Source organism: Cuculus canorus, chromosome 1 (assembly GCF_017976375.1).
Source record: "Cuculus canorus isolate bCucCan1 chromosome 1, bCucCan1.pri, whole genome shotgun sequence".
NCBI lineage: Eukaryota > Metazoa > Chordata > Aves > Cuculiformes > Cuculidae > Cuculus > Cuculus canorus.
The window spans coordinates 176,364,965-176,381,245 of record NC_071401.1 but is presented as its reverse complement, the minus strand read 5'-3'; the positions used below and the strand labels follow the sequence as shown (position 1 = coordinate 176,381,245).

The following is a 16,281-nucleotide window of genomic DNA, read 5'->3' as shown; positions in this document are numbered from 1 at the left end:
AAATAACTCAATATTGATTATGAAAGACCCAGAGTATGTAATAGAACATATTAAAATATGCTGGGGTTTATCTCCATTACAGAGGTCTCTATGTTACACTCTTCTCAATACTACATGTGCCAAAAGAAAAAAAAATGTGCTGTTGATTACTGCACTTGGCCAATATGATGCAACACATATCCTACTGTAATTTGATTATTACTTTTTTTTTTTTGTTAGATTTCTTCTCTTCGCTGCAACCTCTAGAGATCAGGCTCATTCTGGAAACATACTTTATGTTTGTAATCCAGTAGTAAAAAACAACATTAACAGTAAGATTAACAATAGATTGTACTGATTAAGCAAGTGAAGAAGTGTGATGATTTTGTTGTTGGGGAAGAGAGGTTGAATAAGACATTGGTATTTTCACCCAAACACAGGGCTAGATCTTTCCAAGCAGAATGAGAACATACAAGTCTGAGCTAAGGGAAACTTGGTAAGGTCCAACCAAATGGCACTTCCAACTTTTACTCTGGAAAAAGATAATCCATCCTCTAAGGCACCTAACTTCCCTTCTCTGACAATGAATTGAATCAAAAGCAGATTTCTAAATTGAAGACCTTTTCCTCCTCAAGGGAAAGTCATCAGTGAAGCTGATGCAATTCTCAGATGTAGACAAAATCATTTAGCCTTTGGTCTCATTTCAGGTGCTGCACTTGAAACTGGAATAAAAATGGCAACAGCAAAGAAACTAGGAGAGTTGCTGAGGAAAAAGGATAAATTAGAATAAAAATGGAAAATGGTTTCACAAAATTTGTTTAATAATATTAAATTATCCTGATTTGTTAAGATTAGCTAGGTTGTGTACTAGGCAACTAGTACAATTGAATTCCCAAATATCAGCAAATAAACATTATGGTCCTTGCACCCATAAGGTACATTTTTGATGTGTAGAGTGTTGACACTGCCCAGTAATTCAGTACCCACTAAATGCTTGCTCACTCCCCACTCAAGTAGGCTGGGGAACAGAATGAGAATAGTGGAAGTCATAAAACACTCATGGGTTGAGATAAAGACCATTTAATAAGTGAAGGGAGGAAGGAGGAAAAAAAAGTGATTCAAACACAATCACTCCCCATACTCCCACAGCAGACTGATGCCCAGACAGTCTTAGGGCGACAGCCACCTTAGAAAGAGTAACCCCCTTTATTACTGCTGAGAATGACATCATATGGTCTGAATATCCTTTTGGCCAGCTGGAATCAACTGTCCCAGCTGCGTCCCCTTCCAGCCTCTTACCCACATACAGCCTACTTGCTGTGGGGTAAGTGAGAAACAGAGACGACACTGACACTGACAAGTGTCTTAGTTCTGCAAGAGCTAAAACACCCATGTGTTGTCAAAACTGTTCTAGTCACAAGTCTAAAACACAGTACCATATGGACTGCTAAGAAGAAAATAAACTCCATCCCAGTCAAAACCAGTACATAATGCAAAATGGCCTCTCCATCAGGCAAAATCCTCTCTATAGAGAAGCAGACAACATGGTTTTCTTAGATAATGTTCTATCCCAGTGCTTACAAAAGATTACTGGATTCTTTTCCTTCTTTCTTGAGCCTACTGTCTTCTCTGTTTCATCAGTAATCCTTGGCAAAGCTTCTGAAGTGAAATCATTTTGCACAGAGACAGTTGAGTGCTATTATTGAATCAGAAACTTGGATTTCAAGCAATCCTTCCAAGTGCAGTCCCCAATGGGTCAAGTAACATCTCCCAGTAAAACACCAACTGAAGACCACAGAAACTGTATAACAGTGCAGGAAAACAGCTTAGGTTCAACGATCTGGGAAGAACACCATGAGACTATTTGCAAACTCATCTGATTTGAAATACGAGTATATTTCCCTCCTCTAGATGCATCAGAGTATCCTGAGAGCCAAGAGTCACAAACTTTATCCTTAAAAACTTTTTCAGCATAACTCCACCACTACAAATTTAGTGGCACTGAACACTATTTGAAATACAACTCAGAGGCTGATCATTAGTTTGAGAATACTGCAGGTGTTGCTTTGGGAAAAACTAATTACACATCATCAGAACACCAGTTTTTGTAAAACCTCAGTGTAGGCTATACACGAAGGATGCTACATTTAAAAGCACTAACACCTGGGAAGCACAGCATAATCCATACGCAGCCTGCCCAGAAGGTATCAAACTGCATAATAACCCGAGGTAGAAAATAAATTTCAGAGTACTGTGAATAAGGCTTACAGCATGTAAATGAAGATATCCCAACTCTTTATGCATTGCTTTTTACAGTCCTCCAAGGGAAAGCTAAATGTGACATAAATATTAACAAATATTATTATTGTAAAACAGAAAGGTATCCACCATAACAGTACCTAGAGACATCACACAGCTTTGGAAAAGCACCAGTTCTTTCTAGGACTGAAGCCAAACTCTTCCATCATTCAGATTAAATTTATGCAGCTTTTCCAGACCCGTACTGAAATCAGCTTTGAGTATTTTTATTTTTGTTCTTCTACCTTAAGGAGAAATTCTGCCAATTGGAGCATCATTACTTCTGTTGATTCTTTGAATTTTGACAGTGCTGAGGTGCAAATCAGGATTGTATTTAGTGAAGTTTGGCTCTAACACAGAATCAATGACATCCAATTTTGCAGTATACCTGAAGTTTGTGAAGTGCGAACACAGAAACAGCTATCATATCCATGGGCTCCAGCCATTACAAAAAGCCTTCTCTGAAAGGCTTTGTGTTAACTTGACATTTCCACACTTGGCATTGCTCATAATTAAAGCCACAATAATGGCACAGCGAAGAAAGTGTATGTGCTGAGAAAGGGATATTGGGGCCATTTCAGCCTTTCAAGATGAGGGACAGAACTCTGAAAAGACTTGGTGTTACACTATGCTGTTGTACTCCTTGCTATTACCCTGTTTAATTAAGGTAGGAGTCTCTTTCCAGAAGTAAAAAACTTGGCACTCAAAGCGATATCGGGGCTGGGAAAAGGGGTACAATACTAACAGCACAACTCTGAAGAAACATAGATATTTCAGTTCTCTGTCCCATTTTTCCACACAAACAATCCTAAAGTTTCAATCCACAACCTTATTCCCCCTCCTTCCAGCATGTGACACTCAGTCAAGGATGGCCAGTCAAGACCTGTTCTCAACCCGCGTACCAGGCGTGCACAGTTTGTTCAAGCATGGTGCCTACAGCAGCTATGGCACATTACTAGCAGCAAAGTTTTGACTGCTGAGTTAGCTTCGTGCTTGGCTGGAAGAACCTCTTCTGGCAGGGACTCAAACTCATAAGAGTTGCTTACAAGGGTGCAGCTTCCTAATGGGACTTACTCCTGCTATCGTCAATGTGAGCAAGCGTTCTTGGATCAGGCCCTAAATCATACACATTAAGATAATTTAATGCATCCAAACACAGTAATACAATTATTGTTTTAATATAAATAATGTGTCCCAACCTCTGATTCATTTATACAGTTTTTGCTGAAAGCACTTCAGCAGACTGATAATTACCACCAAGAAAGAACGTCATTTGCCCACACAGAAGTAATTGGGATAACAAACCCCCTCAGAAAATCATCATACTGCATTGAGGTACTGTACACACTGGTAAATCCACTTATAATACGAATACCTCAGTCTCACATATGATAATTCACTGTGTCCTCATTTAAACATTTCACCACCAATGCTAAGTTCTACCCATAGCAACAGAATCTAATTTGAGTGATGTGGAGATCACTAAGAAAGCACAACTTGTTTCTCTGCTTTCATTCAGCAGAATAACAATAATGTTGCAGAAAAAACATTCTTAAAGCACTTGATTTCACTCCAATGCTCCTGTGACCCCCTTGAAAAGGCAATGGCTCATGAGTTCCCAGAAACACAGATCCGCAGTCTAAGCTTTAGTGTAGTCTCCAGGGACTACGGGATAAAAAGTGTCTGATGCTGCAATACAGAATCAACTGTACAGCAGGAACTGGTGTCAGATGCCTGTTGGGATGTGATGCAGGGCACGGGATTTGTTTCTGCACAATTTTTAGTTCTAGTCCTTACAACAGGTTTCCACCAGCAGACTTACCATAAACATTCACCAGAGAGGTATATGAAGCAGAATTAATAGTATGCTCCTTGCCTGAAAACAGTCATGAAATCTCAAATCTAAATCTACAGATAAGTATTCCCACTGATGTTAATGTAACTACTAATTCATATAAGCTGCAGGCTTTAACTTTTGCAGAATTCAGCCAAAGAAGGTCTTAAAAGGCCTTGATACATCCATTTGATTGTCCATCACCAGAGAACAATACAGATATTAGGTTGGACTGCAGTGTACCTTAGACTCTACTCATAGATACCTAACTTTCAATTTAGCAGGATAGATCTGTACCAAATTGTTTATTAGTCAAAGCCTGTCCCGCTGGCAGCAATTAAGGTGCATGGTAAGAATGGCCTGACAATACACTGGTGTGTGTTTGCAGAATCAGTGTTTTCATGAGGAAGAACAACAGTTAACACAAAAACGAGGAGATCACACAGAGGACTTTGTCTGGAGTGCAGATGTTTCTCTTTTCACAGGATTACCCTAGATTGTGAAGCCACAAATTATAGAGGCACCTCTTCTGACTAAGGAGTTTGTTGCTTCCTGATACCAAAAAAAAAAGAGCAACTCAAATAATAAATCATTACTCAGTAAGATTCACAGTACCAGTATCTAGTCTATATTATTTACTTAGTTCCTGGGGAGAGAGGATTGGAACAGGCAGCAGTGAAAAGAGAAATTACATGTTATACTAATACGTTATTTAAATGGTTGACTTTTAGGCTTCTTGAATATCTGAATACCATGAAAAAAAAGGAAAACTTTCCCGTGGAAGCATATTTCCAATTTAAGACCTCAGCCATTGCAACTTCAACAGTGATCAGATTATCTGTTTTTAAGAATTTAGTTGGAGAGAGAATTATTTTAGTTGATTAATATGCCGCATATCTAATTCATTGCATTTAATAGGTCTATCCCATCAACAACACATGAATCATCCCCACAGTAATTTATACAGCAGGGGTAAGTACCTTTACAGGGTATTACCTTCACAGTAGGCATTGTCCTCCCGAAGGGCTCGGAAGCCATCTCGGCAGCTACAGACAGCTCTGTCATCTAGGTTTCGGCAGACAGAATGCTCCATACAGTTATGTCCTTCAGTGCAAAAGTCATGGCCTGCACAGAAACAAATATGATTGTGGGTTAAAAAGAATCCAGGGCTTATAAAACATCCATGTCAAAGACAGTCCTATCTTTTTTCAGTTAGGTCAAAGAATACCCTTCTATCATCTGTGAGATATAGGAAAATAAATTGTACCAAGCATGAAACAGATGAAAGGAGTAGCAAAGGCCACAAGAACAGACTGTCTCTAGGTCTTCGATTCAATTTCCAGTTACAGCATTGATCTAAGGCAGCTGTATAGGAGACTTGCTTAAATCCCCATACTGTTTCCTTGTCATTGTCAAGTGCTTTTACAGGACACTACTTAATTATATATTTTTCTTTATATTCTTTTTTTTTTGTTGTTTAGACATTTATAAAAGAGCTCAATGGCTTAGATAGTCAGTAGCTCATTTACTAGCATTAATACATTTTTTTTTCCTAGCACCTCTTGTTCCCATGTGTATTTAGAAAACCCTTCCATATTTAACAGAAAGTCTTTAACATTGACTTGCTTTGCTTTTCTCTTCCTCTTATCTCTTGCTTTCAAGTTCCACTGACTGAGTACTCTTCCATGAGTGCATCATCCACTCCATTTCAGAAAAACTTATTTTTAATACCTTACCTTGTAGCCATCCCTATTTCCTATCTTCTCCCTTCCGTTATTCCCTGAGTGTGACTGTTTTCCATTGCCTCTTAATTACAAATTTTTAAGATTTGGAAGTTCTTTTCCAGGCTGGACAATTTAGATGAAGTCTTTGAACTCTAACGTTTTTTAAATTCATAACACCAGCTCTCATGAAATTTAACACTGCCATGATGCTGAACACCATTAAATCATCCTTTGTTATGATGAACTTAAGTTGGTTGTGTGAGAAAGGCTCACGATTCAAAGAGGTAAACTGAGGTACACATCTTCTGAAGCACCACTAATTATTTATCTATTTATTTGCAATTGCAATTGCGGGAGTGCTTCCTTCTGGCAAGAAAGAAAGTGTTTAACTTTGTCGAAAAATGATGAGATTTATATACACTTTCTTTCAAGGCATGACAATCCTTTCCAGAAACTTACAACCTATCACAAAACTATTACAAGGCAGTTACTGGGCTACTTTTTACATAATAAATTTCTTACCCAATATGTTGTTTGTAAGTTCTTACATTCCTAAGCATATCTTGTATCATACCAGAAGGGTACCAGGAGATAATATTTCTCTTCTCCAAACTACTTGTTCAGCCATTTCTTAGTGAAAAACAGCTTATGAAATCATATTTTTGCAAGAGTGTTATAAGTTCAACTCAGCAAGGCCCTCCATCTTAATGCTAAAACTTCCATCTTGTAAAAACACAATTAGTCTAACTCACAAAGTTGTAATAACTGAATTGAAGCTTCCACGGTTTCTGCATCTGTCTATCAATTTGTGAAGCTTGTCTCCTTCATTGTTTTTTCAACAGCTCCATTTCTTTAAAATTTCATTCCTTAACTGAAGCATCAGAACTGCTCAAGCAGCAGCACTTCACTGTTTTCCATTAACTATTTTCCTCTCTCAAAACCTCCCAAAGGAGAACTGGAGGATGTGGGTCAGGCTCAGGGGACTATGACTGGTGTAACAGCAACAGCTCCAGAATGCAAGCCGGAATCAGGCTGCAACACAGGCTTCTTACAAAATAACGAACAAGTATCTATTGTAGTAAATAATATTTTTATCACTCCACTTGGCTCCTGCTTCATATATTGCTATGAAAGCACTTCCAGCCTTAACTTCACAGAAGCTACATTAAATGAGCATTTCAAAAAGGACAATGAAAGTGAGTCTGTTTAGAGGTCAGGTCAGAAAGGTGTTTTGCACTTGGGCAGTTCAGGAGCAGTGTGAAGCAACACAAACCAAACAAAGCAAGACAAAAGAAACACTAAAGCCCATAAAGGCATAATGTTTTTGTACTGAAACCCTGCAAACAATCACCACAGACCTACTACAACATGAGAAGCAGATGTTTTTCTCTTTCTTTCATGCTGTGGATTGTTTTCCTGTAACCTAGAGATATGCTTATGTAATGTTACTTAAACATTATAATTCACTGTAGCTACCACACTGCTATTATCTAACATAGGACATCAAGAAGTAACAAGTTCTACACTTTTACTAGAATTAGAGTCTTCAATACTTATTGACGACAGCAGAATTGTGCGCGTCAAGATTGATCTCTGACAATAGTCTTTGTCTTTTTGTCTCCCTCATTGAAGCACAAGTTAATGACAAAGCAATATTCTTACTCTTTTATTTCCTGGTCTGGATTGGTTTGTATCAATGGCATTAAATAACTACGAACATACATGTTATCCAGAAAGGTTAATGGATTTTTTACCGATTTTCTTTATTTTTCCTAATGTTCTTAACACTTATATACCAGCTGCTTCTTGTTTAAAGATCAAGATCCATAGCTCATGAAAGGGCAAGCTAGCGTGGTTTAGGCAGGACTGAAAATCTTCAAAAAATATTCATCTGACATAACATTTTCTAGCTATACCAGGCACAAGAAACAATTTTTTTCCCTAAGCCATGAAGATTTTATAGAAAAATATCATTAAAAAACCTTTTTGACCGTGACAGGCTTCAAGATCTATAAACTCTTCACAAGTACTTATTCTACTTTCTTTTTTTCTCTGCTTGATGTTATTAATCATATCCTTTGTTTTTGTGCTAGGCAGCATAGAAACAGCTGAACTCTTCTTTTCACTGAAATACACCTAAAATCAGCCCAAGAGTCTTAACATCTTCTTTCACGCCGGGTATCAATTCGCCATTATTTAGCTATAGAAGAAACAGATACAGCCACCTGAAGATGCAATTCCTCATAGCTTTGAAGATATCGGCATTAGTCCAGATCAAAAGAATGGGTTCAAGACAAAGTACTTCGTGCACCTCTTCCCTTTCGTAAGGGTCAGTCTGGATGTCACACAGAAAGGTACATAGCACACAAAAATATTCTCCAAAGATTTTGCTTCTAGGTGTGGAGTATAACCCCACACAGGTTAGCAAGTTAGTCAAGTCTTTGAACAACTACTAGCATGAACACTTCTCTGAAAAAGATATCTCAGAGCATCTCAGAAAGATGCTGGGGAACACAGACATTTCTCCAATTTCATTTTATTTGGACAGAAGAGTGGGTGAAGACTAGAAAAAGCACTAATTATGCCTATGATTTTTTGACTTATCACCCATTTTTGGCTACAATGAAAAACACAAGTGCCAGTAAACGTTTCACAGAATTTACACTAATAGAAATTTTACAATTTTCAGATGTCACGATGCAGATGTTATCTATTCAGCTTCCCAAGGTATATAGTGATTATCATGCGTAGGAGTAGTCTATTCAAAATCATAAGAAAAAAAGTCTATATAAACTATAAGAATGGATAATTAGACTGAGCTATATCCAGCTATTACCTTACCTTTACAGATTTTGCAGCAACTGTGAGATAAGGGGATCTGTTGAGATTCTGGGCAGTTCAAAGCTTTACAACTGTCTTTCGGAATACGCTGCATTTTGTGGTCCTGTTAAATAGAGGTAAGTGATTAATATTTTGAGAGAAGAAATAAACGATAACCTTAGTGGAGTTTTAGCATGATTATGTACAAACAAGAAACTGCCTACGCCAAACTCTGGGTAACTTCCAACAGCTCATCATAGCTGTCAAGCAACTTGCCTTCGAAGTTTATCTTAAAATCATGCCTGAAAGAGTAACAATTATCTCTCAAAAACTAAGACAGCAGATTCCAGAATCAAGGGTCTTTATAATGAATACTCTAAAGCAGCCTGTTAGTTACACAGCAACACAGCAAGTAAAATCAGACTTGGAACATCTCTGATCTCAGCACTGCAGTAGTAACACTGAGGGAAACTGGTACAGATTTTAGGAAAGTGAATGTTTCTCAGCTAAGTTTGGATTGGGTGTTTGGAAATGTCCAATGCCAACATGGTATCTGAATACCTTCAGGCACCTAGTGCAGGTCGCACACAAACATTACAGTATGACCACATGAAATGCCTGCCTTAGCAACCCAGCTATGCAGATGTACCCCCTTTAGGCTCCCTCGGGCCCCAATTAATGTGTCTTGCAATGCTCTAGTCATTACGTGGCAAAGATAGAAGCAAGGCAAACAATAACATGTTCCTCAGAGGCATCTACCTTAAAATCAACAACCTGGTTAAAATTTGATCTCACTGAACTCAGGACACTGTATTTCTGCATGAGAGAAAAGTGCCTCAAAATTAAGCATGTGCAATTGCATGTATTGTTATTATGAGTCTAGCAATTAGTTCAAAATAATCTTTAAGCATGAAATATAAAGAAATATGAACACAATGGCCAATTTGGAATACCAAAATTACTGCTGAAACTTCACCTACTGCAGTCTTTACATAGAAGCCAATCATAGCATGGTTACATGGTAAAGCAAATCAGCCACAGATGTGCTGTACACCAGAACAAACAAAATCCCGCAAACACATAAAATAAAGAAAAAACTCCTTTGGATAGGAGTAACATCAATTACAGTAGTCTGGATTGCATATAATTCTTTTACAAGTTTTATTTTAGAAGATAATTTTTTATTCACTTGTTTTATAATGTTTAAACAGAACAATGTGTACCCATAGCAGGGACAACTGCAGCAGCCAACAAAACAAAAAATTATAGTTTAGAACTTCATGTAAGTGAAAAGAAGAAATTCCCTACACTGCCTTGATAACATCATAAGCCTTCAAGCATGAAATCAGTTCTGGTACCATTCTTAAGCCTCTCTTGACCTGGAGTCATTAATTATGTCCTTCTATGTGAACTCTAGTAGTAATAAAATAATGCCCATGTATGACTTCCTAACTGACCATGGTTTCAAAACATCTACTTAAGGAATAAAGCTTACAAAGATTAAAAAAAAAAAAAAAAAAAAACCAAAAAAACCAGCAGTAAGACAATGGTCCCCAGTTCTACTTTGCAAAACACACTTTTTCACAACTATATGAAAATGTTTTGAGATTTCCAGAAACTGGTCTTGCTAGATAGCTGCAGTGTGGGCAGAGAAGCTTCTCCCCTCTCTTTCTTTACCATAGAAATGTGCACACAGGTTTTCATCTCCACCCCAGAGCACACAGCTCTCTAACCAGAGTTAATTCCTTCTCTCTCTACCTCAGAGAGGCAACACAGGATCCACAGCAGCACTTTCTGTAATTCTCAATCCACAGCTCTCCTTGGAGTATATGTTCCCCTTGAAGTGCATTTGTGCCCTGAAGAGCAACTCTGTTCAAGTAGCAGGACAAGACTGACTCAGCATTAGGCATGTTACAAATAAAACCACCCTATCCATTTCCAGTGCTAGAAATACCAGACACCTGATGTACCAGCTCTTTTCCTTCTTTTTCATCTAGCTCCTCCTCTAAGAATTATCCTGAATTCCAGATCATGCCTTCCTCACGTTTGTGCATCTCTCGTACCTAAGCATATAATTTTGGACAATAATATTGCACATGGAAACATAAGGTAGCCTGCTGAGTTTTTTTTTATTACTGATGATGTAAATGATACCTAAGGAGGAAAGAAGGCAGCTTGATTGTCAAGCTGTGCAATCAAAGCTTTCAGCTATGCAAAGTAAATTTATTTGCAAAATTTGATGTGGAACTCAGTAAGATAAAATAAACATAGAAATCCTTAGATGCCTTTCCTGTTGCCACTTCCTAAAGTAGACCCATCTGTATTTCAAAAATTACTTTCAGTGGGACTTTGATATTTCTAACATGCAAGAAATATTTTTTTCCATCAACAGCATTCTTACCTTACACTCAAACAGAACACAGTCCCCTGAGCTTGAATACACAGTTTCTCTTTGTCCTTCAAAGTAGGTTCTGCCTTCAAATACACACACCGCTTCGGGAGAAAATTAAAAAAAAAAAAAAAAAAAAACAGATTTTGTAAAAAAGTGTTATTACTCTACTTACAGAACTGATACATTTTCTTAAAGATAACTGCATTTCAAAATGAAAAGATTGAATCAGCTGCAAGAATATTCTTAACCAACCTGTAGGAGTCTGGATATCACAAGAAAAAGTAATCATGGGGGAAAAAAAAGAAAAATACAGAAGAACCAGAAAAGCACACGTAAGTAGAAAGCAAAAGAAAGCAAATGATGCAAAAGTGATATGGAGCACTGATTGCTACCGAGAGGACAGAAGAGACATGTCTCAGGTCACATCAAGGACGCTACGACTGCCTGCAACACAGCTCAGGGGCAAAAGGAAAACAGCTGTGAGAGCAGTGCAAGTGACTCTAATACATAATGAATTTCTTGAAGAGGGATTTCGTATGACAGAAGGTGATCACGGAAGCTACACATTTATTTCTTAGCACAGTCCTTTGATGTTTAATCACCCCACACAGGTATTTATGTACCTTAATTATCTGGCTATTTACCTTTACTGCTGAAGTATATTAGAATACATGAATTTTAGTATACAAGAACTGACTTCTGTGACTTTTTTTTCTTCCCAACAGAACTAGGATCAAGTCTCTGATGACCAAATGACAGAATGAACCCCCCAGGGTCAGTGTTTGTTATACCACAACCTGGCCCAGTGGCACTCCTGTGCCCTGGTAGCACCAGGTTTTACAGCAATGTTCTGACAGAGCTCATTACAGATGCTCAGTAAAGTTTTTATCTTGTATTTAAGTGTTACATAAAATATCTTCACAGAAGACTGCCTTCTTTTTTTTTTTCTTTTAAGTGGGTCCATTACTGCAATTACGTTATGCAAATATAAAGGCTAAGTAATGTTGCTGCTAGGTGTGGAAAACTGGATGTCTGTCTCTGTTGCTTAGGACACAGTCAAGGCTCATCAAGTCAGCATAATCACAAAAAACCAAGATTCAGTTACCACTTCCAAGTTCTAGATTACCAGTTAGAGGACTAATTAGCTAATCATTAATTCAGAGATGTAAATCAATTATACTACAATTGAGTCAGAGATTTATCTATTCCATTTGAATAGACTACAGCGTGTAGAGAATTTTCAAACACCGAAAAAGTATATGAGTTTTAATTGCATGACCTATACTAATCATTATTACTGCTATTATTTTCAACTGTCCTTCTCTTTTTTAATTTACAGCTCCTTGTTTTTAAAAACTTATTACTTTGTCAGCTTGTAAAAAGTCAACCCTCAGAACCGAAGTTGGAAAAGAAGTAGTGATGAGAAGTTTTTTTCAAACTCCAAAATATAAGCTACAGTATCTTATAAAGTATCTTGTGTGATGTACACCTTCACAGCACTTTCAAGAAGTAATATCACAGCGTGTTGCAACATCTCAAATCCCATGAATCGCAGAATTTGCGGGCAGGTTTAATAAAAGACGTACAGAAAAGAGCCACAGGAGAGAGTGCAGGGGAGCATCCTGGGGCTAGCAGGAGGAGAATGTTCGTGCAACATCCACAAAGAAAGGTCACAAAGGGGCAAAAAAAAGCTCAATACATGCCTTTTTCCACTCCCAGAAAACAAGCTCTTCTAGAAGGAAGTATGTGAAAAATATCTATATAAATTTTTACTGGGGATTGGCAGATCTTGAATCCAGGAATGACAGGGCAATCATCCAGTCATATATATCACCATCTATATATTACAGGCCATGAAACTAAACTGAAATACTCATATATTAAGTCCTTTCCTTTGCCCCACACATTTAAAGCTTCAAAGAACTACATGAAATGGGAAAAGATGAAATACAGCAATGCCTGAGGACCACAAAATAGCAATGGACCCATCCTCATGTTTCCAAGAGGCAGACTGTGCCTGTTCACCGTAAAAGACAAAAGACATTAAGATCACTGTCATTCCGTCTTGGAAGAAAACACTCTCCTGAAGCCAAAATACTCTGAACATGTGAATAAGATCACCCAGGCATCTTCAAAAAAAGTATCCATACATCTATATAATGGATACTATCATGGATCACAGTCCACTCTTCTCCTTATCAAAAGTTACAAGCCTCTGATCCTTCAGAGAAACTTAGAAAATAACGTACATGGAAAAAAAAAAACAAAAGGACACACCCAGATCAGTGTGAAATCAGGATGTCACTTCGTGATTCCACCAACAGCCCTCTGAAGTCTTGGCATATGAAATCACCATAATGAAGTATCGCAGACACTTAGTTTCCACATGAAAATCAACTCTGCTACATAAAGTCTTGCAATTAAGAATAATTTTAAAAATTCTGGGGCTGTGAGAGATCACTTTGCCCCAACAGCCCCTTCCCCTTCACATACTCAAAGATTGTTTCTCAAAGACTAGTGGAGTAGCAGCACTGTGCATGTTTCAAGACACTTGCTTGTGTTGAGCCCCAGAAATTTCAAGCAGTGATGACTACCCAACCTCCACACCTTCATAGGTCACCACAACACCTAGTCATATAGATAAGAAAACTACATATCATTCGTTGCATTCCCTAAATAAGCATTTCCAGCTATCAGATTTGGCCTTGGGTTTGTCAGCAAGGTTATAAAGCCCCAGGTATCAGGGACACACCTACACAGGGTGATTAAACTAAGTTTAATTAAAGAGAAAAACATACAAAAAACAAAATGCCCAATTGAAAAACTAAATTGAAACTAAAATGAAAGCCTGTTAATGTGAATAATCCGAATACAAGCCAAAGTATGTCTTCATATGGACTAATGCTCTCATTATGTTCAAAAGGGACGTTTTTTCTTGAAAACGTCAAAACCAACTTCAAGTGGATTATTTCTATCCTACTACTGATCTCTAAAACCTGGAGGATTCCACCATAGCTGGACAGTTGCCAGAAAAGCATCAGGAATTAACGTACACTCTGTAGCTCTAATTCAGAACACTGCCACTTATTTTTTCTCTTTCTAGCTATGCCGAACTAGCCAAATGAGCTTACAAAAAGCACATGTGTACTTTGTCTACACCTGTACCATAGGCTCCTTGTTTATTTAACAAGATAGACCATCAGTAAACACACTGTTATCTAAGTTCGCCAGTGCACACTATCTTTTCTTCTCCAAACTCCCCATAAATGCTTGTCTCTTCCTGTTCTCACATCAGCCCACTCTTCTCCCGCTGCCCACAGAGGAGACATCCTGCCAGACAGCAAAAGGGCAAATTTTCATCAAGCTACCTGAAGGATTCTAAAAACTTTTAAGTTATCTGGTTAGGTGAGCACTGAGTACACTTGGAAAGATTTCTAGTAAGACAAAACTATCTTTTTTCTGCCCCACTTTACTTCTAAGACAGCAAGACCCACATCCCAGGCAGTGTGGAACAGAATATTTCTCCTGCTTCCTGCCAGCAACCGTCACAGCCAGTACACATCCATGATAGTGGTATTTCATGTCTATTTCCCTTCAGAAATAAAGATGTTTCAGCAGCATGAACATCTGGGCTAGAACTGTGTAATTGGGAAGTCCAGTGAAGATTAAATTTCTGCTTTCCAGGATTCTGTGATTAGTTTGTGATTGGTATCTCTGGGGAAACATATCATGTTTCATCTCCCTAAGTCCTTTCATTTGATAGACTGAGCCACAGCCAAGAAATTTCCTGATGATTAGTTGTTCCAGATTTTGATAGTTATTGCCTGTGTAGAATTCCATCTACAGCTGAATTACATCAACCATTTCCTTTTGCCATCAAGCTTCCATATACTCCTCAGTACCTAAACCAACGTATATTATTCGAAGAACATTTTTTGAAGAAGATGAAGCAGGGATCTACAAAACGCACTAAGAAGTTTGACTGCTCTTGAATATATTTGTATACAGAAGGTGATCAAACATTACTTTGATACGCATCAGTACAGCATCTAAAAAATTATTAGCAAGGTCTGCTTCTATCCCCACCACTAATTTATGCAGTTGTATCGATGATACAACTATTCCCTGCAGTACATTGTGAAAACAAGGCATCTTCTCCATATTCATCCCACAATATGAATCTTCCAGGTGTCCACTGGCTTTTGTGTTCACTCAATGAATTATCAAGTTTATGAAACATCACTTCTTTCACAACTCTTTTTTTTCTTCCCACTGGCCTCCAAATGACACATTCCTTCTGCATTTCTTAAAATGTTCATGTAAAATCCATGACCCAGCTAACCATAACCTTCCATTCACTGCATCCACAGGATGTCATTTAGTACATTTTCTCACTTGTTATTTATCACCTTCACTATCCAAATTCTGTATGCCTTCCTCTGAGGAACGCACGTACACTTCCCCATGGTATCCAAGTTGATTTTGATTCAGACTTATCACCAAGTGAAAGTGGAAACTTGAGAACATCAGTGAACTCCTCAAACCACTTTATTTTCTTGTATTCATAATTGCCCAATGAATGGCGGGTGTTATTTGAAGTTTTGTGAAGTTTGTCAGTAATTATAAATGTAACTTGAAATCTGGTGATTAATTCTATGTTGCTGCATTCTTTGTTCACATACGCTGAGGGCAGCGGAATACCCAAAATTACCATATAAAAAAACCTCCTCCACTTTGTTTATTTAGTTTTCCAACTTCCTCCTTGGAATCTCCTTGATTACATTTCCCACTGTTCAGAGATCAAGGCTTAGGCATTGTGTAAGTCCCATTAATCCTACTTTGCAAGCTTACATAGTGCAAAACCTCTGTGTAGCTTTATCCTTAGAAATACACACAGACACAGTGGTCACCTTTCACGAATTTCTCTCTCTCAGTTGCCACACCACTAATTAAGCATTGCTTTCATTCCTTTCTCATTTATCTTTGCAGGGAATTTGGTGTTATTTCTTTGCTCATTTTGCTGAGAGCACAACTTCTTCTGTTACTGCAGTCAGTAAGACTGGAGCCTTGCTTCATTCATGCTGCCTCCCTCCCTCAACAGCTCAAAATTATTCTGGATTTCAAGCTTTTTTTTTTCCAGTCAATCACTGTTGGAAAGCTACACGTAGATGCTTCAGCCTCCCTAAATGAAAAGAGAAAAAAAAAAAAAAAGAAAGAAATTTCCTAATGATAAG

The 16,281-nt window shown here is 37.9% G+C and overlaps 1 protein-coding gene across 2 annotated transcripts in view; it reads right to left on the bottom strand.

Moving 5' to 3' along the window:
* The window catches only part of NELL2 (neural EGFL like 2), a 148,310-nt gene that overhangs the window by 76,198 nt on the left and 55,831 nt on the right, over positions 1-16,281 (bottom strand). For both annotated transcript variants that reach the window (XM_054074710.1, XM_054074699.1), the window contains exons 10-12: positions 11,057-11,148; positions 8,677-8,779; positions 5,108-5,236 (exon numbers count right to left, since the gene is read on the bottom strand). In XM_054074710.1, the coding sequence (XP_053930685.1) occupies positions 5,108-5,236; positions 8,677-8,779; positions 11,057-11,148 (324 nt within the window). The remainder of the gene's footprint in view (positions 1-5,107; positions 5,237-8,676; positions 8,780-11,056; positions 11,149-16,281) is intronic.